We start from the raw sequence: 27,921 nt of genomic DNA on the forward strand, positions 1-27,921 counted from the left end.
TCCGTCTATCAACAAGTATCTTCCGTGTTTTTTCTTCCGTCGATCACAATTAACTGATACAGTTATACAGTTGTTGTAATTGGTGCTGGTTTATTAAGATGCATCGTTTTCACATATTAAAATTCGGTATGTAACTGTGTTTTATATAGACTACGTCAATAATCTAATATGATTTACTTGAATACGCGTTATAATCTGTTCTGAATGTGGTACTTAAGCGATTATAAGTGCATGTTGCTTTGATATAAAACTTTTATTCTCAAAATGTCCTGTCGTATTCTGTGAAATAACAATTTTGTTTCAAGGGAAATGTAACTGAAATTGTGTTTTTTGTATGTTAGAGGCACGCGTTCCACGATCATAATTGTGGCATACGGATATGGCCTCAAAAAATGTTTTTTCTTAATAAACATATTTTAAAATCAAGCTATAATTTACCAAATACAATACACCCAGAGGTAATCAACTGTGAAAGTCAGTGAATGGAAATCCGTCTGGAGGCCGTCTTAAATTAATATTCTAACATTAGACTGGTTATGTATGCTTTAAGGTTTGGCGACGATACTGCAGCAATGTCTGGCGGCGCCATATGTAAGTTACTTTAACATAATCCTCACGGTAAAGCATGTCACGTACTTTTCATGAATTTCAATATGTTAGTGTACATGTATGGTCAAAACAATTTTTTTTTTATTTAAATGTTATTTGTAACTAAGAATAGTGTGTACATTAGTTTTGCGTTTATATGGCGAGATTTACCCTCGGAGTAATATTGGTCACATGGGCAAATTTGTTGATCTGAAATCGGGGATTTATTGTTGTGTCAGATACTCGATAGAACGATAAAAAAAACGCGAAATCACGAAACAACGATAACGAAAACCAGTTCAATGATGACAATGCGACGGTACGATAACGTATCATGATGACGTCGCATCATCATCATCATCATCATCATCATACTTAAAAGCAAATGATCATCGTAATTCCAATTCTGTATTTCCAGGTATTATAAGGCAAAAATCTAACGATTGTTTTTATATATGTTCAGATGGGTGTCTTTAAAGGGAAAAAGAGGCGGGTATATTCATGTCGAGAAAAAAAATCACTCCGTAGCTCAAAATTTGCAAGAAAAGATATTTTACAGTCAATCACCTAAATTAACAAGCACTCCCTTGCCATCTCAGAAAAAATATTCCTTCGTTTGCATTGGATGATTTCACTTTTGTGGGTAAATAATTCAGCATGTATTATCGGTGAAAGAAACCGTGCTCGTTTCGTAACTATCTTTTTTCCAATGCTGCATGGGAGGAATCTTTTTTTCTGAGATGGCAAGGGAGTGCTTGTTTATTTATTGTGTATCAGGTTAAGATGACGTGACGTAATTTTTAATGTGTCATTCGCTTTAAAATTGGCTATCGTTAGTTTTTTCAAAGGACTGGAGACTTCACGACACGTTTCTGAAACATCTAAATTATCATTTATGATCGTACATTCACGATAATGGCAGATCTGAAATACACCTGTACGATCATTGAAAAAACGACAGTACGATGATAATAACGCGACAGTACGATACTACGATGGTGAAAACGCGACATTTCGATGGTGAAAACACGCTAGTATATCGCTTTATCATTATCGTATCATCGCGTTTTCATCATCGTTCTGTCGCCTTTCATCATCGTTCTGTCGCCTTTCATCATCGTTCTGTCGCCTTTCATCATCGTTCTGTCGCCTTTTTATCATCGTATTGTCGCGTTATCGTAGTTTCGTGATTTCGCGTTTTCATTATCGTACTATCAAGTATCGGGTTCAGATCAACACATTCACAGGCGATGGCCCTAACGATGTTCCGTAATAAATGCAACATAAGAATCCAAGTTTTATTGAAACTACCCCTTGCACTGTCGTGTTATTGCAGTTCTAAACGAAGAGAGGTTTCTAGATATGTCCATTAAGCGATCTAACGGGGTAAAAAACGTTCAAACATTTCAAAGTGAATTTGTTTTAAACTTTGAACATACATAACGTTAGACAAACGGGCCGGAATAAGATTGGTTTAAGATGAAAAGTGCAATTTCGAACAGTCACAGTTAATTTCTCTTTTCCTGAACATATTCACTTTTTAAAAAATGTGTGCTGTGTACTTTTCCATAGACGTGCTACCACAAGAAAACGTGTCTAGGTTCCACGTGTCTCACGGACGCCATAACTAATGGAATTGTGGACAAGTGTGCTGCCACGGAAGCGTACGGCTGTTTTGTATGTATATAATTTGTTATTCACGGGGGTCGGGGCTAGAGAATTTAAGTTGAGCAAGAAGCAAATCGTTCATACTCGGGACCTCACCTTAAGAAAACGAGTATCCAAAATATAAAACCTGGTACCCATTACTAACAGTACACGAGATATGTACAACTGATACCGTCTCTTCTATCTTTTAGTTCGACATTACACAGCCTAAACAGGAATCGGCAGCTTCCTCAAGCGAGGTGAAGGTGGTCGCCAAGTGCGCCTTTGAGCCGTGCATGTCCATAGCGGAGGTGACGTCATCAGCCGTCCATATCCGCCAGTGATGCTTCTCTGAGTTTTGCAACTCGAACATAACAGGTTGACGTCACCTGATAGTGACGTTTTACTTTAAATATATTTCAATTAAGAGGCAAAAGAATAGACTGGTGCATTGCATTTATTATATTTGATAATGTAGTAACTGAGATGCAATTCACTTACAATTAAACCATTTGTCTGTGTACGTTAGCTACGCATGAAAAGACGTACTTTGAAGATATGAAAATGGATATACTGACCTCAGATGTCACAACAGTTTTTGTTTTGTTTTTATTTCAGTGGCATCAGTTGGAGTCGTAAGTATTTCCATAACTTTTCCTTAACGACCAGTATAAAACAAGCTGTTTGTCAAATACCCCTGGTGATACACCTTGCTTTGTCAGAAACATTTGGTCTTATGGTCCCAGGTTCCAAGGCAAACTGTGAGATAAAGTTTTTACAAGACTCTTGACCTTGAAAGACATATCTTCTGTCAAACCGTTCTCTAGTAAGTATTTGGACAAGACATGGTCTACCCCCCGCAGACAAATGACATACCATTTGGTTGACATTTACAAAACGTTTTCAAAAGGTGGCTTATAATATGTTCCAACTCGTCAGATAATCATCAATGCCTTCTTTTTTCTAGAACCAGTGTAACGTGGTCAACTGTTATGGCTCGAGATCGTCGAACAGTACGTGTTTTGATGACGTCTTCCGAGCAGGCCACGCGGCGACGTGTAACATGGATAACGCAAGGGGATGCTTCGTATGTAACTAAAAAAACGTGGATTTAAGAAATATTAAATCAAGTTAATAACAGGTTGTTCGGTTAGCGCAGTGGTAAGCGTAATTTCCTTTCACCAATGAGACACGCGTAGGATTTCCGGGTTGGGCGTATGTGAGTTTTGTTTGTGGTCACCAAGCCAGACAAGTGGGTTTTTTTCGGGTTTTCTCGGGTTTCCGCCACAACACAATACCACACCCGCGCAACATCATGCCAATAAGAGTGACTTAGCATAAGGTAATATGACTCTCTTCACAATCGCTGTAATATAAATAACGTTTAAACTAACATGACTTTCAGTTTTCTGCCTTGAACCACGGGAACATGACGTCGATACACGCAGGTTGTGCTAGTGACACGTGCACCTCGAAACAAGACAGCACGACACGCAACCTGTGCTGCAACTTCCACAAGTGCAACAACGGAACGGTATGTAATTTAAACACAGTTACATTTAATGTTTTCGTGTTTTAAATGTGTCGTATATCCAAATGTCGAAAAACATCAATACACATTGTAAACATGAGGCACAAGGACACAGATACATTCAAATGCTCAAATTTAAGTAGAAATTACTGCGGCGTAACAAGTTTTCTCAAGAAGAATAGTAGTAGTAGAAAACTAGGTGGAGCAATCTTAGTAAAACTAAGATTTAGCTCCTTTTGCTGGGGAGCAATCTTAGCTTTTTGCTATCGTATATGGTCTATGGGAAATAACTCGTACAATGGAGTACATAGGTGTATACAAGAGTGATGTACCTGTGAACTATGGGTTTTTGGTTTAGTGTGTCATATGAAGATGGGGGAGGGGCGTACTTTTGTCTAGAGCCGTTACGGGTGATATGATATGGTTTAGTCATTGTTTTTTTATAAATGAAACAGTTGTTTATGTTTTGGCTTCATTGATGCCGAGTTTGATCTATCGTCAGTACTACGCGGTGTCAGTATAAACACAATATTTGGTGTATGGGAAATAACTTTTACATACCAGTACATGTGTCTTGTTTTTAGAGCATTATTTTCACTTTACTTACTCATAAGAAGAGAAACATTATATAAGCTTTTAGTTTTTCAATTTTGTTTTTAATGAAATGCTTAGTTATACCTATTAATATGTGTGCATTATTGTGTTTTGTATATGTGCTTACATATGTTTTAAAAGGTTTGTATTTACTTAATAAAAACAGCTCAAACTAAACTTGTTTTGGTTATACAAGTGCGTGTTAGACATGACATACTTATAAAAGTATATTCGACCTACTATTAAAATAATTTAAATATTATCTGATATTTCACACGTTTTTGGAAATGACTTGTATTATAAAAATAATTTATGAAATAGCGATACTGACATTTATAATAATTGTGGGTCATGTATCATTACTAATCTGAGTTCCACATCAGAAATATATGTAAATTATATTACTGTTTATGAAAAGCGTTATTATATCATTAAATAAAATTGTATAAATTAAACATTATATGGTATAATTTAAACATTACATTACCATGAGAATTAAACATCTTCGTTAGATATGAAAGTATTACATTTTAACATACCATCATTTTGAAAAGTCACTATGATAACCCTTTTTTAATTGAAAAATAAAATTGTGTTATGATTACTGGATGTCTCCCATTTATGATTTTTAACCTATATATTTTCATCAGTCTACATTTAACCTTTGTTAAGTGAGGATGGCTAACCAACATTTTAGCATTGTGTTTCCACAACTTTTAAAGTGCCAGGTGGAAAACAGCGTGCTTTGCCACAAGGTGTGTTTTTTGTTTTTTTTACGATTTATCAACTTATTTATTATATTAGAATTAAAATATCGTTTACGTTATTTTTTCATTTTTTTATTTATTTTTTTAGGAAAGACAATTACTCAGTAAGCTAGTTCTAGTATACTTAATATGACGATATTAAATTTGTGGGAATTTTGACATGTTTATCTTTTTTTTACCCGATCTGGTATTTGGTGGTTTGCCTCTTTAAGTTGTAAGCTTTTTATTGTAACTTTTTCAGAATGCTGCCTTAGAAAGATAGATTGGTTCTTTAAAAGAACAAAATGCTGTTTTACAACAGCAAGGAACAATAATTGAACAAGTAAGTTGAATTTGCTGTTATTGAACCGACTTTGTGATTATAATTTGCTTTACTGAATTATTTAACAATTTCAAGTTATTTTTATTTTACTTCATGTGTGACATTTGAAAACCCAATTTGTTATGTCAAGACAGAATTAAGCCACAATGCATTGAAATACACACATTGATCAATTTAAATTTACAAGTAGGAAATTGTTTCGCAAACCACAACCAGATTCTTAATGTTTATTGCTCTTGTTTTTCAGTTAGAAACCGTGAGATCTCAATTATTGGGGATTCAAAAATATATGGAAACTCAAAGGAAAAAGGAGAGGTGGGGTTTTTAAATATTTTTATTAAGGATGATACCTTTAGGAAATATAACATCTTTTTAAATACAACAACTTAAATCAAACTTAAAAACAGTCAACAAACATTAACATGACAATAAACTTTTGTTTTAAAAAAATACCCTTTTATACCAAATAATACTGTTATTGATAGAACATTGACAAAAATGGATGTGATTGATTTTAGAATTAATGAAAAAATATTTACATCGGTAAAGGATGTAAAATGAACACGACAATGCTATGAGTATGAGGTAAAATGTTGACATGCAAAAAATATATGATGGGATATATGGGGTAGAATATATACGACATACAAAATATATGAGGTAGTATATGAGATTATATTAAAAACAGAATAGATATGAAACCGCATAAAATAAGGTTATCAAAAGTAAAAATACCTATGATAATTATTTTTACATCCACAAATATAAAATACATGAAATGTGATTCTATTGCAGTATCCAGAAGAACAAAACCCGAAATGTCTATCCGGTATGTAACATCATGTTATATTGAAAATAGAAGTTCAAAATTAGTTTTCAGTTAAAAAAAAAAAAAAAAAAAAAATGGATCATACATGAATACAAGATTAAATCAAGAGCAAGTTAGAACTAACACTGTAACTATGCATATGTATAACAACAGAAATAACACTAATGAAAAAAACTATCAATAGGAACAAAATAATACAACAAATAATTTTAGTTTTTAAACCTAAATAAACGATCACGAAAGGTAACTGACTAGAGAAGCAGTCAATAGTTACATTGGCGTTTGATTTGAATTGACAATTTTCTGAGTGATATCCCTTTTCGAGCAGAGAAAATCTGTGACACCGCGTAAGACAACTAACTTGAATTGAGCTTATTATCGGTTTATTTTTGATAAATAAACATGTTGCGTGTATTAATGTAATATTGTACTTAAGTTTTACGAAATAACTTTTTACATTTAATAAATGTATCAGAAAATTTACTGTCTGTTTCTGTGATTTTCAATTAATCTTAATATGCAAATCACTTTGCAGTTTTAGCTCTTGTCCTTTTACTTATAGGTTCTGGTTCTTTTTCAGAGTCTTCTTCCACCCTATCAATGCGTATGTACCTCAAATACAACAGGAGACAGGAGGGATTGACGAGGATTTTGGAGGTAGGGAGGTGTGACGAGGAGGCTATAATGAGTTTCTAGTAGTGTTTTCCAAGCATTTGAGAAACGTGAGGGTTGCATTGTACGCATTCCTTTAACAAATATACTTGTGTCGAATTAAAGTCAGTGTACGGCGAAATACCGTTGACAGATCTGCATTTATAATGGAACCAAACGAGAACGAAATTCGTCTATATTCGTGCCTCAAATGTAGGTACTTTTTCTTTTCCTGGAGGAATCTGTTGCACCATTTACGAGTATGGCATACCTGCGCGTATTATTCCTACACATGTATATGCTGCGAGCAAACGTTTCAGAATCGGAAAACATTTTTGTTGCATTTGAAGAAAAGACTTGGTACAAACCCGCGCGGTTAATGATGCTACTATAAAATCAAGTGTCGTGAAGTTTTCAACCTCAGTGAGTGTTTGGATGACAAGTAGTCAAGTCGTACATTATTGGTAAAAAATGGATCTATTGGATACACGAAAATATAAGATGAGGAGTAAATTAAAAAGCAGTGCCTCTCGAAACAGACATGAGCCTCTCTCCAAAATGTATATACGGATGGTTCTCCCGGCTGAACAGACGACAGCTATCGCCAAAAGCATACTTGACCGTCAGTCCAAACCTAAAGGGACTTGGATTGACTTGGAATTACAAAGAATGAAAGAAGCCAGCAACAAACGAAAGGGCAAAGTGCTCAGTGCGGGTGTTATCGGTAATAATGGCAACAAGAAACCTAGAAAGGTGGCACCATCTAGACAGAAAACGCCGAGACAAACTTCAGAAAAGTCCGAAAACATCGTTACCATCGGGCAGGTATAAAGCTGAATGTTTCACTCACTCTCCTCCTCATTAGCGCTTAAGGATTTTGTTGCGATGCACCAGTGTGATCTTTGTTTGAAAAGTTTCGGAAGACGCGATAATATGTTGCGACATAAAAAGGTCTGTGCATTCAAACGAAGATTCGAATGAAGACGCTATGTCTGACGTTACTGATCAAGAGGATATTTTTGGATCTGTTGATGAAAACGAGTCTGATAACAGCGACGACGACATGTCTGTAACCTCGGAGAACTCTTCGGGTATTGATCCTTGGCAAGAGGTTGTCCATGAGGCTTTTCAAGAGTGTCAATCGCAGTACGAGGAGGAAGTGCGTGAACTTATGCAGGATGATACCGACCTTAGTGAAAGCGAAGCCAAGAAGGATGTCTTTGAGAATATGCGAGGTACTTACAGAAAGGCCCTGATGAATAGTTTTGGGGCAAAGTTGATGTGGTTTGACTCTATCAAGCGAGATACCATCTATAAAACCATAAAGAAAACAGTTAATCAACTTAAAGACACAGAGGACTACGACGAACAGGAAGCCGTAAAGTACGCCATCCTTAAGCGGAGATTTCTGTTCGATAAGGTCTTGGACAGTTACGACGTTCCTCAGTTGGATGCAGAGCAAGAGGAAGAAACAAAACAGTGAAAATCATTTAAAGATACTTTAATTCGTTCGGACTAGAGTGCTTTTGGAATTTATTTGTTTTCAATCCTTACACAATGCAGAATACAGACGCCATTTAATTCCATAACACAATTGTATCTGATAATTTTGCAACACGTACTTGTTTTTAAGTAAAATAAATGTCTGTAATGATGTAAAATAAAATGTCTTATAATACGAAACGGAGTTGTTGTTGTGTGTTTTAGTTGAAGTTTTATTTATGTTTTTAGCGTTTTCCATATAGAAACAAGACAAATGTTGATGCTGGGTATCAACGACGCCGCCAGATCAGTTAAAAATAATAATGATTGCATTAAAATATTATGTTGATATTGTATTCAGTTATATAGATTGTAAAAAGGTGTGCTTAAAATTAAACATCTCAACTGTCCAAATAATGAACTCATTTCATTGTACTGAGCATTAGGTTTAAAACTACAATTACTACCAAATTTAATCAAGTAAGTTTTGTATCTGGTTACAATTCATACATATTACATAAGTAATATTCTCGATGACATTTTATTACCCAGCTTGTATGTCAACAGGACTGGTTACGTTCTATTTTTATGCCTATGTTATATGCGTTTACTAACACATTCATTGTGTATGTCATCTGCAACAGTGCAAATCCTTCTTCGCCTTTGATATCTGCAACACTATATCTATAATATGCGTTTAAGTCTGCGCCCGTAAACAGACTGCTGTAAATGTGCCTTTTCGACAGGTGTTTCGAGTTCTTTTTTCAATCCTAGTTTGACTATTGTTATCAATTTTAAAATAAAGCGAACTGTGCTGATTATATCCTTGTACAACATTGCTTGCCATTTCTTGGTGAAAAATATAGAGAGCCAATAGCGAGAAATGTCTATAATACTTCCGACCATCGTGAATTAAAACTCTGCTAGCAATCAAGCGATCTCCGTCTGATTGTTTCAATCGAACACATCCATGCTATTTGATAAACTCAACGCTCACATATTTTTTGTTGTATTTTATACCTGTTCTTATAATACCGATACTGCATATTTTCTTAGTTCTTACTTGAAGATAAAAAATATCAATTTACCTTCTGTTTTGGTTTTCTGATTTTCCTAAAGCTATAGAATGGACACGTCTAATGAAAAGGGTAAACCAATCAGGTCTCGCTTTCAGATCACAATCACATAACCCTACATGGGGAGGGGGGCTACCTAAATGTAAAGAATGAAGAAGTCTAAAAAAGAGGTCAACCAATCAGGTCTCGCTTACAGTTAACATGATCCTACATGTTCCCATATGAAATTTTCGTCGGCCCGGAACTACGTTGACTAATTACATGTAAAATGAATCCAATGAATAATTAAGAAAATCGAATGTATGCAATTTAAGTTAAATATGTTGTGCTGCTCTAACGAGGTCATCCTAACAGACATATTGATATAAATATATAGTGCTTAAAGATAGATCTAGGGTTCTTCAATACGTGTTTCGTGGAATGCATACGTGTGACAATACGAAACATCAAGTCTGTTACACGCTTCACGTTTTATATAGTTCAATATAGCGTATTATAGTCAGGTGTGGCTATACAGAAAAGATGCGCTCTGTTGAACCCTTCTATATCTTTATAAGTCCGCCATCTTTATTTATTTCCTTCCAACGGGAAACGAGGCTCAAGGAAGGGTAAGACGGTCCTCGGAGTGACTCCGGAGGTTTGAGGAGGGTATCAGGAGGCCCATGGAGTGACTAAGGAAGTTTGTGGAGGGGGTCAGGAGGCCCTCTGAGTGATGGAGGAAGGAGTCAGGAGTCAGGATCTTGTTTAAGTGTTCGGGAGAGCCTCGTTTCCCGTTGGAAGGAAATAAATAAAGATGGCGGACTTATAAAGATATAGAAGGGTTCAACAGAGCGCATCTTTTCTGTATAGCCACACCTGACTATAATACGCTATATTGAACTATATAAAACGTGAAGCGTGTAACAGACTTGATGTTTCGTATTGTCACACGTATGCATTCCACGAAACACGTATTGAAGAACCCTAGATCTATCTTTAAGCACTATATATTTATATCAATATGTCTGTTAGGATGACCTCGTTAGAGCAGCACAACATATTTAACTTAAATTGCATACATTCGATTTTCTTAATTATTCATTGGATTCATTTTACATGTAATTAGTCAACGTAGTTCCGGGCCGACGAAAATTTCATATGGGAACATGTAGGATCATGTTAACTGTAAGCGAGACCTGATTGGTTGACCTCTTTTTTAGACTTCTTCATTCTTTACATTTAGGTAGCCCCCCTCCCCATGTAGGGTTATGTGATTGTGATCTGAAAGCGAGACCTGATTGGTTTACCCTTTTCATTAGACGTGTCCATTCTATAGCTTTAGGAAAATCAGAAAACCAAAACAGAAGGTAAATTGATATTTTTTATCTTCAAGTAAGAACTAAGAAAATATGCAGTATCGGTATTATAAGAACAGGTATAAAATACAACAAAAAATATGTGAGCGTTGAGTTTATCAAATAGCATGGATGTGTTCGATTGAAACAATCAGACGGAGATCGCTTGATTGCTAGCAGAGTTTTAATTCACGATGGTCGGAAGTATTATAGACATTTCTCGCTATTGGCTCTCTATATTTTTCACCAAGAAATGGCAAGCAATGTTGTACAAGGATATAATCAGCACAGTTCGCTTTATTTTAAAATTGATAACAATAGTCAAACTAGGATTGAAAAAAGAACTCGAAACACCTGTCGAAAAGGCACATTTACAGCAGTCTGTTTACGGGCGCAGACTTAAACGCATATTATAGATATAGTGTTGCAGATATCAAAGGCGAAGAAGGATTTGCACTGTTGCAGATGACATACACAATGAATGTGTTAGTAAACGCATATAACATAGGCATAAAAATAGAACGTAACCAGTCCTGTTGACATACAAGCTGGGTAATAAAATGTCATCGAGAATATTACTTATGTAATATGTATGAATTGTAACCAGATACAAAACTTACTTGATTAAATTTGGTAGTAATTGTAGTTTTAAACCTAATGCTCAGTACAATGAAATGAGTTCATTATTTGGACAGTTGAGATGTTTAATTTTAAGCACACCTTTTTACAATCTATATAACTGAATACAATATCAACATAATATTTTAATGCAATCATTATTATTTTTAACTGATCTGGCGGCGTCGTTGATACCCAGCATCAACATTTGTCTTGTTTCTATATGGAAAACGCTAAAAACATAAATAAAACTTCAACTAAAACACACAACAACAACTCCGTTTCGTATTATAAGACATTTTATTTTACATCATTACAGACATTTATTTTACTTAAAAACAAGTACGTGTTGCAAAATTATCAGATACAATTGTGTTATGGAATTAAATGGCGTCTGTATTCTGCATTGTGTAAGGATTGAAAACAAATAAATTCCAAAAGCACTCTAGTCCGAACGAATTAAAGTATCTTTAAATGATTTTCACTGTTTTGTTTCTTCCTCTTGCTCTGCATCCAACTGAGGAACGTCGTAACTGTCCAAGACCTTATCGAACAGAAATCTCCGCTTAAGGATGGCGTACTTTACGGCTTCCTGTTCGTCGTAGTCCTCTGTGTCTTTAAGTTGATTAACTGTTTTCTTTATGGTTTTATAGATGGTATCTCGCTTGATAGAGTCAAACCACATCAACTTTGCCCCAAAACTATTCATCAGGGCCTTTCTGTAAGTACCTCGCATATTCTCAAAGACATCCTTCTTGGCTTCGCTTTCACTAAGGTCGGTATCATCCTGCATAAGTTCACGCACTTCCTCCTCGTACTGCGATTGACACTCTTGAAAAGCCTCATGGACAACCTCTTGCCAAGGATCAATACCCGAAGAGTTCTCCGAGGTTACAGACATGTCGTCGTCGCTGTTATCAGACTCGTTTTCATCAACAGATCCAAAAATATCCTCTTGATCAGTAACGTCAGACATAGCGTCTTCATTCGAATCTTCGTTTGAATGCACAGACCTTTTTATGTCGCAACATATTATCGCGTCTTCCGAAACTTTTCAAACAAAGATCACACTGGTGCATCGCAACAAAATCCTTAAGCGCTAATGAGGAGGAGAGTGAGTGAAACATTCAGCTTTATACCTGCCCGATGGTAACGATGTTTTCGGACTTTTCTGAAGTTTGTCTCGGCGTTTTCTGTCTAGATGGTGCCACCTTTCTAGGTTTCTTGTTGCCATTATTACCGATAACACCCGCACTGAGCACTTTGCCCTTTCGTTTGTTGCTGGCTTCTTTCATTCTTTGTAATTCCAAGTCAATCCAAGTCCCTTTAGGTTTGGACTGACGGTCAAGTATGCTTTTGGCGATAGCTGTCGTCTGTTCAGCCGGGAGAACCATCCGTATATACATTTTGGAGAGAGGCTCATGTCTGTTTCGAGAGGCACTGCTTTTTAATTTACTCCTCATCTTATATTTTCGTGTATCCAATAGATCCATTTTTTACCAATAATGTACGACTTGACTACTTGTCATCCAAACACTCACTGAGGTTGAAAACTTCACGACACTTGATTTTATAGTAGCATCATTAACCGCGCGGGTTTGTACCAAGTCTTTTCTTCAAATGCAACAAAAATGTTTTCCGATTCTGAAACGTTTGCTCGCAGCATATACATGTGTAGGAATAATACGCGCAGGTATGCCATACTCGTAAATGGTGCAACAGATTCCTCCAGGAAAAGAAAAAGTACCTACATTTGAGGCACGAATATAGACGAATTTCGTTCTCGTTTGGTTCCATTATAAATGCAGATCTGTCAACGGTATTTCGCCGTACACTGACTTTAATTCGACACAAGTATATTTGTTAAAGGAATGCGTACAATGCAACCCTCACGTTTCTCAAATGCTTGGAAAACACTACTAGAAACTCATTATAGCCTCCTCGTCACACCTCCCTACCTCCAAAATCCTCGTCAATCCCTCCTGTCTCCTGTTGTATTTGAGGTACATACGCATTGATAGGGTGGAAGAAGACTCTGAAAAAGAACCAGAACCTATAAGTAAAAGGACAAGAGCTAAAACTGCAAAGTGATTTGCATATTAAGATTAATTGAAAATCACAGAAACAGACAGTAAATTTTCTGATACATTTATTAAATGTAAAAAGTTATTTCGTAAAACTTAAGTACAATATTACATTAATACACGCAACATGTTTATTTATCAAAAATAAACCGATAATAAGCTCAATTCAAGTTAGTTGTCTTACGCGGTGTCACAGATTTTCTCTGCTCGAAAAGGGATATCACTCAGAAAATTGTCAATTCAAATCAAACGCCAATGTAACTATTGACTGCTTCTCTAGTCAGTTACCTTTCGTGATCGTTTATTTAGGTTTAAAAACTAAAATTATTTGTTGTATTATTTTGTTCCTATTGATAGTTTTTTTCATTAGTGTTATTTCTGTTGTTATACATATGCATAGTTACAGTGTTAGTTCTAACTTGCTCTTGATTTAATCTTGTATTCATGTATGATCCATTTTTTTTTTTTTTTTTTTTTTTTTAACTGAAAACTAATTTTGAACTTCTATTTTCAATATAACATGATGTTACATACCGGATAGACATTTCGGGTTTTGTTCTTCTGGATACTGCAATAGAATCACATTTCATGTATTTTATATTTGTGGATGTAAAAATAATTATCATAGGTATTTTTACTTTTGATAACCTTATTTTATGCGGTTTCATATCTATTCTGTTTTTAATATAATCTCATATACTACCTCATATATTTTGTATGTCGTATATATTCTACCCCATATATCCCATCATATATTTTTTGCATGTCAACATTTTACCTCATACTCATAGCATTGTCGTGTTCATTTTACATCCTTTACCGATGTAAATATTTTTTCATTAATTCTAAAATCAATCACATCCATTTTTGTCAATGTTCTATCAATAACAGTATTATTTGGTATAAAAGGGTATTTTTTTAAAACAAAAGTTTATTGTCATGTTAATGTTTGTTGACTGTTTTTAAGTTTGATTTAAGTTGTTGTATTTAAAAAGATGTTATATTTCCTAAAGGTATCATCCTTAATAAAAATATTTAAAAACCCCACCTCTCCTTTTTCCTTTGAGTTTCCATATATTGTTGAATCCCCAATAATTGAGATCTCACGGTTTCTAACTGAAAAACAAGAGCAATAAACATTAAGAATCTGGTTGTGGTTTGCGAAACAATTTCCTACTTGTAAATTTAAATTGATCAATGTGTGTATTTCAATGCATTGTGGCTTAATTCTGTCTTGACATAACAAATTGGGTTTTCAAATGTCACACATGAAGTAAAATAAAAATAACTTGAAATTGTTAAATAATTCAGTAAAGCAAATTATAATCACAAAGTCGGTTCAATAACAGCAAATTCAACTTACTTGTTCAATTATTGTTCCTTGCTGTTGTAAAACAGCATTTTGTTCTTTTAAAGAACCAATCTATCTTTCTAAGGCAGCATTCTGAAAAAGTTACAATAAAAAGCTTACAACTTAAAGAGGCAAACCACCAAATACCAGATCGGGTAAAAAAAAGATAAACATGTCAAAATTCCCACAAATTTAATATCGTCATATTAAGTATACTAGAACTAGCTTACTGAGTAATTGTCTTTCCTAAAAAAATAAATAAAAAAATGAAAAAATAACGTAAACGATATTTTAATTCTAATATAATAAATAAGTTGATAAATCGTAAAAAAAACAAAAAACACACCTTGTGGCAAAGCACGCTGTTTTCCACCTGGCACTTTAAAAGTTGTGGAAACACAATGCTAAAATGTTGGTTAGCCATCCTCACTTAACAAAGGTTAAATGTAGACTGATGAAAATATATAGGTTAAAAATCATAAATGGGAGACATCCAGTAATCATAACACAATTTTATTTTTCAATTAAAAAAGGGTTATCATAGTGACTTTTCAAAATGATGGTATGTTAAAATGTAATACTTTCATATCTAACGAAGATGTTTAATTCTCATGGTAATGTAATGTTTAAATTATACCATATAATGTTTAATTTATACAATTTTATTTAATGATATAATAACGCTTTTCATAAACAGTAATATAATTTACATATATTTCTGATGTGGAACTCAGATTAGTAATGATACATGACCCACAATTATTATAAATGTCAGTATCGCTATTTCATAAATTATTTTTATAATACAAGTCATTTCCAAAAACGTGTGAAATATCAGATAATATTTAAATTATTTTAATAGTAGGTCGAATATACTTTTATAAGTATGTCATGTCTAACACGCACTTGTATAACCAAAACAAGTTTAGTTTGAGCTGTTTTTATTAAGTAAATACAAACCTTTTAAAACATATGTAAGCACATATACAAAACACAACAATGCACACATATTAATAGGTATAACTAAGCATTTCATTAAAAACAAAATTGAAAAACTAAAAGCTTATATAATGTTTCTCTTCTTATGAGTAAGTAAAGTGAAAATAATGCTCTAAAAACAAGACACATGTACTGGTATGTAAAAGTTATTTCCCATACACCAAATATTGTGTTTATACTGACACCGCGTAGTACTGACGATAGATCAAACTCGGCATCAATGAAGCCAAAACATAAACAACTGTTTCATTTATAAAAAAACAATGACTAAACCATATCATATCACCCGTAACGGCTCTAGACAAAAGTACGCCCCTCCCCCATCTTCATATGACACACTAAACCAAAAACCCATAGTTCACAGGTACATCACTCTTGTATACACCTATGTACTCCATTGTACGAGTTATTTCCCATAGACCATATACGATAGCAAAAAGCTAAGATTGCTCCCCAGCAAAAGGAGCTAAATCTTAGTTTTACTAAGATTGCTCCACCTAGTTTTCTACTACTAATAGTTGAATAATTCAATTTTAAATTTTACGAAAAACTAACTTTTCAGGACTATCCGGTGATATCGGCAGCCAGTTTGGACAACAGAGCCGCTACGGCCTGGATGATGATTTTCACAATTTCAGACCGTTTACTCAGACTTTGTCAGAGATGATACAAATGTACATCACATTAAATGGAAATGTACTGATCTAGTTGCAATCGCACTTACATGCTCGTCAGAATGTCCTGTTTGAAAAGCTGAGAATATCATGCAAATTGTTCACGAACTATTGTTTATATATGTGTTTCATTTTAATGAATAAATTATATAAAAACAATAACACACATGAGCATCGTACGCGGATGTTAACCCTTGTCCACTTAGCTCGTCCTATCAAGTGACAACAATCCAGATAGTTAGGCTGGACTGCCATTGTGAATATGTGTACAGGTTTTAAGCGAATATCTTGGAACGATTTCAAAGCTATGGCTAACAAGCGTTCGAACGCAGCAAACGACCACCAAGCCTGCAGACTATGACAACGTCACGGGTGTTTCCTACTTGACTCTGACCACGGGTCATCACATGTATCAACCGCGCTTTTTCGTTACATTTCATTTCTGTTGGTTACAATACATGAAATAAATAAATTGTCCATTTGTAATGTACCAAGTTAATTTGCATCTGCAAATTTAAATGTTATTTCAATTTCTGACAATGGCTGAATACCAAACAAAAATCTTGATACTGTGCCGCCCGATCGTTCATACGATGGTCCAATAGTCTGTAAAGAACACGAACATTTGTGTTTTGTTATTTTATTGGTCTGCATGAATTGTGCAATTACAGCCGAGCAACAATATTCAGAGCGTCACGTATTACAGTAAACATCATTTAAAGGGACTCGTTCACGTTGTATGGGGTCGGGTATCGGACAAATAATTACCTTTGAAAAACGAACAAAACTCATGAAACGATGATAAAACATCGCCCAACATTCCGATTATTTTTAGTATATAACAGTTATTTAAAACTGTGACAGTAAATGTTGAAAACTGCTCAGATGAGTATATATAACAGTGGCTGATAAACCAGTGGCTGATATACGGGTAGCAGTTTGGTGTTTGGTTATAAAATTAAGAAAAAAAACTCATTTTCAACAATTTAAAAAAAAAAATCGTTGAAAACATTAAATATATGAGCGAGTCCATTTAATTGTGGTCAACACGGTAAAACAGTGTTACAACAAGCCCAGCTAGAATGATAATGTATGCGATTTAAATAAGATTTATTATGCATTTTAGTTTGGTTATCATACCTAATTTTAAGCCAAGTGGGACATTTTCGTCCGGTAACAATTCAAAAGGGAACAATACAATATGTGATAGGGGTTTCAAGAGATTACTTATTAATGCACATGCAGGAATTGAGATAGCCTACTAATGGACCGCTTTGAAAGCAGGAACATAAACCAAATTTCCAAAAAACTTCAGTTTAATCTGAACAAAGAACATTAACTTGCTTAAACTGTAAAGTGTGTTCATACATCAAGTCAACAAGCAATGAATATTAACCTCAGACAAAATGACATACATCGTAGTCAGATAAACTACACAACACAACTCACTGTTCATTGACGATCACAATATTAACATCATTGTAAGCCTGATGACCATAGTAATGGAACCATTGCACCAAATTTTAATCACACTAAACAAAATTGACTTGTGAACACACCTCCCTTCTTGTGAGCATTATAATGCCAAATCTCAATAATGATAGTAATATTTTGTGTCAGATATTGATATAACATGTCAAATCAACTCCACTAGAATTGTGCGAATCAGATATGTTGCCTGTCGCCCAGCGTCCATCGTTTTTCAAAATCAAGGTAATTATGACCTTGACCTTTTCACCAAATGATTATTTCCAAAATGTGTACTATTGTTGTTGAATAAATGATATCATTGCTATTGTACAACTGAGTATCAGAAAAAAGAGTGACTCATAGCTATGTGTGCAAATGGTTATCATAATTAGCACACTTTCATAAGAACAATTCATAGCTTTGTACTACCTATTTGATTCAAGCGTCAGTAACCATTAAGGATGTTTATTTCGTTTGCCTTCATAATAGAAGAAAGGAGGTGTATTCTGTGCACCAACATAACAAACTGGTGACACTGTAACACTAGAACAGTTGCCACTTCCCTAGGACTGTGTCTTTAATGGCGTCCACATACTGTGCGGGGACCCAGTAGATCCAGTAGCGGGATGCCTCTGTTGGTCCTAGTTGTAATGCCTGTTCAACAAAAATGATTTTTGTGGAAATTTCATGAACAGTGAAAAAAGGGTGAAAACAAAACAAAAATCACATGTAAAGAGAGGAAGCTTAGCATTTTTACCATGTATGTGCCAAATGACTATACATTATTGTAATATGATTGTGCTATATGTACTCAAATTCGTATTAAAAATGCTTACTACCCTAATGTCAAATGAGCAGACATTCAAAATCTGGGTTTTAAAGGCAATCTACTCCAATAACATTTATATTAAACGATGTATTATACAGACCTATTGTATGTCCAACGATTGCTTTAAATACGGTTAACTAACTGTAACCAAATCTACAGATTCTCTAAAAGAAATGAGACTTAATAAAATCCCTGGTTCAGATGGGTTAACAGTCGAATTTTATAATGTATTCTGGGATATCTTAAAAGAACATTTTTTGTAAATCAATATGAGAAAATATTAAGTAACCAGTTTCAGCAGGGGATACATCGAAAGTGTATGTAAACATACCATATTTCTCATGGCTGACTAATGGTTCAGTGACTAAAATGTTAGCATTTCTTACCTACATATGATACTCCTCATGGCCAACTAAGGGTTCTATGACAATGATCTTAACCTTCCTTACCAGCATATGATACTCCTCATGGTCAACTAAGGGACTGACAGTGATCTTGACCTTCCTTACCAGCATATGATACTCCTCATGGTCAACTAAGGGACTGACAGTGATCTTGACCTTCCTTACCAGCATATGATACTCCTCATGGTCAACTAAGGGACTGACAGTGATCTTGACCTTCCTTACCAGCATATGATACTCCTCATGGCCAACTAAGGGACTGACAATGATCTTAACCTTCCTTACCAGCATATGATACTCCTCATGGCCAACTAAGGGACTGACAATGATCTTGACCTTCCTTACCAGCATATGATACTCCTCATGGTCAACTAAGGGACTGACAGTGATCTTGACCTTCCTTACCAGCATATGATACTCCTCATGGTCAACTAAGGGACTGACAGTGATCTTGACCTTCCTTACCAGCATATGATACTCCTCATGGCCAACTAAGGGACTGACAATGATCTTAACCTTCCTTACCAGAATATGATACTCCTCATGGCCAACTAAGGGTTCACTGACAATGATCTTGACCTTCCTTACCAGCATATGATACTCCTCATGGTCAACCAAGGGACTGACAATGATCTTAACCTTCCTTACCAGCATATGATACTCCACATGGCCAACTAAGGGTTCACTGACAATGATCTTGACCTTCCTTACCAGCATATGATACTCCTCATGGCCAACTAAGGGACTGACAATGATCTTAACCTTCCTTACCAGCATATGATACTCCTCATGGCCAACTAAGGGTTCACTGACAATGATCTTAACCTTCCTTACCAGCATATGATACTCCTCATGGCCAACTAAGGGTTCACTGACAACGATCTTGACCTTCCTTACCAGCACATGATACTCCTCATGGCCAACTAAGGGTTCACTGACAACGATCTTGACCTTCCTTACCAGCATATGATACTCCTCATGGCCAACTAAGGGTTCACTGACAACGATCTTGACCTTCCTTACCAGCATATGATACTCCTCATGGCCAACTAAGGGTTCACTGACAACGATCTTAACATTCCTTACCAGCATATGATACTCCTCATGGCCAACTAAGGGTTCACTGACAACGATCTTGACCTTCCTTACCAGCATATGATACTCCTCATGGCCAACTAAGGGTTCACTGACAACGATCTTAACCTTCCTTACCAGCATATGATACTCCTCATGGCCAACTAAGGGTTCACTGACAACGATCTTGACCTTCCTTACCAGCATATGATACTCCTCATGGCCAACTAAGGGTTCACTGACAACGATCTTGACCTTCCTTACCAGCATATGATACTCCTCATGGCCAACTAAGGGTTCACTGACAACGATCTTAACCTTCCTTACCAGCATATGATACTCCTCATGGCCAACTAAGGGTTCACTGACAACGATCTTGACCTTCCTTACCAGCATATGATACTCCTCATGGCCAACTAAGGGTTCACTGACAACGATCTTGACCTTCCTTACCAGCATATGATACTCCTCATGGCCAACTAAGGGTTCACTGACAACGATCTTGACCTTCCTTACCAGCATATGATACTCCTCATGGCCAACTAAGGGACTGACAACGATCTTAACCTTCCTTACCAGCATATGATACTCCACATGGCCAACAAAGGGACTGACAGTGATCTTAACCTTCCTTACCAGCATATGATACTCCTCATGGCCAACAAAGGGACTGACAGTGATCTTAACCTACCTTACCAGCATATGATACTCCTCATTGCCAACAAAGGGACTGACAGTGATCTTAACCTTCCTTACCAGCATATGATACTCCTCATGGCCAACTAAGGGTTCACTGACAATGATCTTAACCTTCCTTAACAGCATATGATAATCCTCATTGCCAACTAAGGGTTCACTGACAATGATCTTAACCTTCCTTACCAGCATATGATACTCCTCATGGCCAACTAAGGGTTCACTGACAATGATCTTAACCTTCCTCAACAGCATATGATACTCCTCATTGCCAACAAAGGGACTGACAGTGATCTTAACCTTCCTTACCAGCATATGATACTCCTCATGGCCAACTAAGGGTTCACTGACAACGATCTTAACCTTCCTTACCAGCATATGATACTCCTCATGGCCAACTAAGGGTTCACTGATAATGATCTTGACCTTCCTTACTGGCATATGATACTCCTCATGGCCAACAAAGGGACTGACAGTGATCTTAACCTTCCTTTCCTGCATACGATATTCTCATGGCCAACGGTTCACTGAGAATCTAAACCTTCCTTACCAGCATATGATACTCCTCATGGCCAACTAAGGGTTCACTGACAACAGCCTTTATGGAATTCATTGGAAGCTTTTCTGTCCTTTCTAAAAGGAAAATTGTATACATGCATTCATTTTTGAAATTTATAAGGAAGAGAAACAAAATGTTCTAGGAAGGACTTTACTACCTTCATATACCATTTCTCAGGTTCTGGTAAGTAAAAGCAATTTATTGTTAGTATAAAACTTTTGAAGCACATTTTTGCTATATCATCATTAATCCAAAGGTCCCAGTATAAAAGTTAAACACTCTCTTGAAGCAGTTTGCAGGCCATGATTGTAACTCATGCAATGGTTTCATCAGAAAAATAATCATGGGTCAGGAATGAAACATTCCAAACAGTCTTCTTACATGGCCATTGTATATTTTTTCAATGATTTGATATTATAAAATTATTTAAAAAAATATATTAAAATTGAAACATCGCAATGTGATGAAACCAGGTTTAAATAATAAGCCTTCAGAATTGTTCACAAATAGACATTTTGAGTCCCAAGACAACACAAGATTATTGTTCTAAAAGCATCAGTTGCTATGATTCCTGTTTGATATTTTTTATTTAAAGCGAAAACATCTTTGACTTTAGGCATGTGTCAACACTATACGTCACTCCTGAATAAAAATGATGAGTGGAAACCATTTTTCTATAGCATTTACCTTGACCTTGACCCCACATAACATGTATGCCATTCTAAGGTATGTCTCCAAATGAACTTACTACATACCAAGTTTCATCACTATAAGTCACTCCTTACTAAAGTTATTGGGCAAAAACCACCAGTTTGAGACCCACCCATTCTCCTCATTCAAATAACATGAAATATTTTATATATAGAAAAATTTAACAGAATTCCAAGTCAAGGTACCTTTAGTTCCGAGCCAGACTTGGTCTAGCTCCATTTTGAATGTGAGACGGACCTTCCCACCGGCCTTGTTGTACATGCCTGTGAGTGGGTAGGCGGGTAGAGCCTCCTTCTTCTTCCGTATACCTGGTAATGCATCGTCTGGTTTCCCATACTTGTCCAAGACCTTTTTGTGTTGCTATGAAACAAAAGAATTAATGAGTTTAGAAAGCCCTTCCTTCTTTCCTGTATCAATTTCTTTTAAAGTTGGGGGGCTGTTTCTATGTTGAGTTTTGTTGTACCGGTAAAGTAAAAATTGTCTTACCACAATGGAACATGTGTTACATCAAACCATTTCTGAGATAGGTGCTGCAATTTTCATTCTTTACTTTTAATGAAAACAGAAACAAATAATATGCTTACTTTTTGTTGACATAGCGGTTCTTTTGAAGTTGCTGCCTTTTCCTCCTCCTGTAGTTCTTTCTGTGATGGAGTGTTCGTCACTTGTAATACATCATTCATTGTAGAACCAACAACCATGATTTTGGCTGTTTTCGTAACTTTCAGTTCTCGCAATGTGTTCTCATCCTTAGCTAAACCTGCAACAGCAAATAAAATTATAATATTACATAGCCTTTGAGAATTCCCATGATATATTGATTCGGGTAAACCTTGAATGTATACAATTAAATATGTATTTAATCTAATGCAAGCATTTTTACAAAATAAAACTCATTAGTTGTACAAATAAGCAAAAACTACTCAATGATTCAAATTTTGAATTTCAAAGGAGCCATTAGTATCTTCCATGGGTTGTAGTGGAAGGTAAATACATCTCAAACAGAGTGAATATTATTTTTCTGAAAGGAGGTTTACATACATCTTCCCGATGTTTTTTCTCCATACCCGCTTCCAGGGAAATGAAAATTTAAAATGATTTTGCTTGAACTTTATTGTGCAAATCTGGTCATTTCTTCCACAGAAGATAAATGTTTCTCCAAACACAGACCTAAACATCTGGTCATTTCATCAATGGAAAATCAATGTCTTTGAAATAACCAGATGTTCTGGTATGGGGTGGGAGGGACATTGATCTTCCATGGATGAAATGACCAGATGTCCTGGTATTGTGTGGAAGAAACATAAATCATACATGGATGAAATGACCAGATATCCAGGTCTGGGATGGGAGAAACATTGATCTTCCTTTGATGAACTGATCAGATGTCCAGGAATGGGGTGGGAGAAACATTGATCTTCCTTTGATGAACTGATCAGATGTCCAGGAATGGGGTGGGAGAAATATTGATCTTCCTTTGATGAACTGATCAGATGTCCAGGAATGGGGTGGGAGAAACATTGATCTTCCTTTGATGAACTGATCAGATGTCCAGGAATGGGGTGGGAGAAACATTGATCTTCCTTTGATGAACTGATCAGATGTCCAGGAATGGGGTGGGAGAAACATTGATCTTCCTTTGATGAACTGATCAGATGTCCAGGAATGGGGTGGGAGAGACATTGATCTTCCTTTGATAAACTGATCAGATGTCCAGGTCTGGGGTTGGAGAAACATTGATCATCCATGGATGAAATGACTAGATGTTCTGGTATGGGGTGGAAGAAGACACTTATAATCTTCTATGGAAGAAATGACCAGTTGCAATGATTTGAACAGTCTCAAGTCTAGACTCAGAAAAGCATTTTCTTAATTTAGAAAGAAACTTCTATAATTCTTTTGTTTCACAAAAATAAATGTGAATAATTCAAATTGTACTATTTCAAATAATAATAAAATTCAACAAATTCCATCAACAAAGCTCAAATAGAGAGTTACAATGAAATAAAGATTTTCGGTTTTGCCACTTGAGTTTGAGCCCAGACTTAAGACTGTATGTAATCATGCCAGATATCCAGGTCTTGGTGCGGAGATATTTTTTTCTAAGCAAAAATGCAGCAAATATATAAGTCTCATAATACCTTTAAACATTAATTTCTGCATTGCTGAAGGCACCCCTGCAACATAAATAAACAGGTGAAATCAATACCAGAGCACAGATGTTGAAGCTTGTACATACTGGTCATAACATTAATTCAACAATTATTGAAGTCACAATGATGAGGTTCTCTAGAGTTTATTCACTACTGTATAATTACTGTAAGATGTCATCATGAGTACCAAGTTGCAAGAAAGTATCTTAAACATTTGTTTATTCTGATTAAGACAATGATACAGACACAATTGCTATGGCAATACCTTATCTTTCATCATTTAATACCCGATACACTACTGCACTATGCTTTGTTGTGTACCATGAGCGTTTCAGCGATGAAAATATCGTAATCATGAATAGTTCATGAGACAGTTTCATTTGTTTCCCATGGAACCAATGCAGAATATGCACAGACACTGAAAAAGTGTTCTGGTTATAGCTGGAATAGAAATTAGTCCACCAGATCACTACAAATTTTAAAACAGCTACATAGACCACTCGCCTGTGGAGACAACTGCATATACAGGGTTATTGAAGAGTATTTTATTGCAACATGCAATTTCATTGAAAGAAGAGTTGTCTTCCCTGCCTCACGCATATTCTTTTAATTGAGATTTTGTCAGTCAATTTTCCCACCGAATTCATCATGGTGTGTAACAGAAGAAAGTGCCATATTTGTCGGTGGTGCTTAGCTTTATGAGGATACATGACAGCTACATACAGTATATAAGACACACTTTCCAGCAATGACTGAATGACTTTAGACTACACAAATACAAGTCCATGCAAATACATACCTGTTAGTGTTTGTACATGCTTCTTTAAATCCAGTATAGTTTTGTCCAATTCAAATGTTATATCATACTTTTGTTTATTGTAGATAACTTTAAATGTCACAGTTTCTCCTTTATCACAGTTTTCTGAAAAGATACAAAAATGATTCTTTCTCTACTGATGACCTTTTTTGATGGTACAAGAGGAAGTTAAATAGTATAATATAATTTGATGTGAAAATTAATTGTACCAGGAGTAATTTTAGAATTGTACTGAATATTTCATTGTTACATAATTAATCAATTGTATTCTGGACTGTCGACAGCATACCGATGCTTGCAAGAAGCTCATAAAACATTGTTAAAACATCACATAAAGAAACGGAGAAGTGTGAAGTTTCACCTCTTAAATTATTATAACATTTTTTCTGTAATGACAATTCCATATGCTGTGTTTTTCACCTGTTTGAGCTTGCGTTGAGTCTGCTGCTCCTCCCCCAGAATCAGCAACTGGTTTGTCGGTTTCAGAGTTCACCTCTACATCAGTTTTGTGTATGTCTACTTGCAGAGAAGTAGCCTCATCTTTGGCAGCATTGTTTGATGAATCTGTTGCCATACTCTCTGCACCAACTGTAGCTTCATCTCCATCTTGCTTTATGTCTTCATTGTTCTCTGCAGAGTATCAGTTTAAATATCAATAAAACTAGTATAACAATAATCAGTTAATTCAATATTGGAGCGAATTGGGTTTCAGCCAGGCTTTATAAAGGACAGGTAGCTGCAAAAGGACAGGATGCTGAGGGAGAAAAGGGCCCATTGTAGCATGCTTTGAAGAACTTGAACATAATGAAATGTTAGGCATTGTGTTTAATTGAAGTAATATAAGGTTTCAATTGCCAGATATGAAGCGTCTTTATGTACTTAAAAACATGTTAACACTCCTACGCACAGGGTACAGAAGGTAGAAAATTCAGCTCTCTATATGCTAATCAAATAATGCTCACCATTAGCCAATTTCTGACCACTGTGCGCAAGAGTGTTAAGTTTTAATCAAAATAAAAGAAATACTTGATTTTCTTACAGTGTTTTTTTCAGCCTTTGTTCAGGCCAAAATTTGACCCAATTCCCCTACTGCAAAAGCATATATTTTTTCCCTACCCATGTCGAAGAATCCCCCAGATGATGCCAAGGACGGTCTCCCATAACTCAGTAGTTAAATCATTTAATGTCAAAAATGCCATGAATGAATATTAGCTCCCATATTTTTTTTGTGTGATGATGGAGAACAAGGTAGAAATGACTGCTTTGTACAATTCATTTTCAAACAACAAATTTATTTACTGAAAACAGAGCTTTTTGAGAAATTAAACAAGAGCTAACCTTATTGTAAGATGGTTGTCAATAATTTGGTGAAGTATTAAGTCAACTGAGTAAAGGGTATAGAAGGTATTAATAAAAATCCCAACTTGCCCTTAAACTTTAACCTGCCCTAAAACCTTAACCATGGTCAATCAGGGACTACAGTTTGAATAAAGGATAATATGGAGTTATGTAACCTCATTGTGTGGTGGTCTTGAACAACTGTGTGAAGTATTAAGTGAATTTAATGGGTATTGGAGTAATAAGTAAAAATGCCAACTTGCCATTAAACTTTGACCGGACTAACGCCAACCCAAACACTGGGCTGAGCAGTACAGTTTAACAATTAATGATGACATCCCCCACCTTTAAGGCAACATAACCCCTTTTTTATTAAAAATCTGCTTAGAACTTTTTCGGATATATGGTATGTATGAGATATTGCTGCTTTTTTAAGATGTGTAAAAAATCCCCTGGGCTTTTGTCAAAATCCTGTGGTTTTTTTAATAAAATCCTCGGGGGAGGTCTCCAGAAATATGGCACGTATGAAACACATCAACTCAAGATTTTGTTTACATTTGACATTTTAACTATGTGGTATGTAAATGTTGTCAGATCATGTGTCTTTACTATGACAATTTAATGAGTAGGAATAGGAACATCAATTGGCCTGATCACGAAACTATTGAAGGCAATTGCTTAGATGACTATAAGATTAATCTTTGCCAGTTAACTGTTTTTAGTCCTAAGGATTCTGACATGTTTTTTTGCTTAAATTACAACAGAACTACTGTACGCATGAAAATGTCACTTATATTATAATTGCAGTGTGTATTTTATTATAAGTTATAATAAAATACACACTGCAGCCAAAGATGTTAAAGTTTTGGAATCCAGAATGGGTTTGACACCGCTATGTGATAAAAATAATAGTCTAAGTAGGTAACATTAAACTATATGTCAATAATGGAAAAAAAAATGCCAGTCATTCCATCTCATGATTCACACAAATTCGTGACACAATCTGTATATAATGTGGAAACAGGTCGATTATCACAAAATTTATTTAGCTAGGAACACTAATGTTCACGTGATTGATTAAACTTTTACTGCAGATTAATATGGAAATTAGTTTTCATAAATATGTTCCTGTATTCTCGACTTGAAAGGCATTATAGTTTCGTGTTATTTTCTTTTTACCATTTGACGCCATCTTTGTTGACGCGACTATTTTCTTTTGAAGAGCTTCATCTGGCATGTATGAAACCCGGCTCCCTTGCGGTATCCCAACAAAATATATGCAACGGCTACTTCTCTTTAAAGATACAATCACTACTTCCACCA

The 27,921-nt window shown here is 35.5% G+C and overlaps 1 protein-coding gene and 1 long non-coding RNA gene across 3 annotated transcripts; one reads left to right on the plus strand and one right to left on the minus strand.

Moving 5' to 3' along the window:
- Positions 1-19: 19 nt before the first annotated feature.
- LOC128245186 (uncharacterized) lies at positions 20-17,025 on the plus strand. Its single transcript, XR_008263102.1, has 8 exons — positions 20-126; positions 551-591; positions 2,161-2,265; positions 2,448-2,613; positions 2,854-2,870; positions 3,203-3,322; positions 3,641-3,769; positions 16,436-17,025. It is a non-coding gene; the product is annotated as an uncharacterized LOC128245186 (long non-coding RNA).
- A 146-nt stretch (positions 17,026-17,171) lies between these two features.
- On the minus strand, positions 17,172-27,808 carry LOC128245161 (ubiquitin domain-containing protein UBFD1-like). 2 transcript variants are annotated; one of them, XM_052963417.1, is made up of 8 exons: positions 27,778-27,808; positions 25,681-25,890; positions 25,243-25,365; positions 24,432-24,467; positions 22,875-23,050; positions 22,476-22,650; positions 21,571-21,653; positions 17,172-18,671 (listed from the first exon to the last, which is right to left on the minus strand). In XM_052963417.1, the coding sequence occupies exons 1-8, from the start codon at positions 27,788-27,790 to the stop codon at positions 18,561-18,563; spliced, it is 927 nt and encodes a 308-aa protein (XP_052819377.1). In that variant the 5' UTR covers positions 27,791-27,808; the 3' UTR covers positions 17,172-18,560. The 2 variants fall into 2 exon arrangements, with proteins under 2 accessions (XP_052819377.1, XP_052819378.1); XM_052963418.1 differs by lacking the exon at positions 27,778-27,808 and adding an exon at positions 26,300-26,318.
- Between the last annotated feature and the right edge of the window lie 113 nt (positions 27,809-27,921).

The sequence above is a fragment of the Mya arenaria genome, chromosome 2 (assembly GCF_026914265.1).
Source record: "Mya arenaria isolate MELC-2E11 chromosome 2, ASM2691426v1".
NCBI classification, from domain to species: domain Eukaryota; kingdom Metazoa; phylum Mollusca; class Bivalvia; order Myida; family Myidae; genus Mya; species Mya arenaria.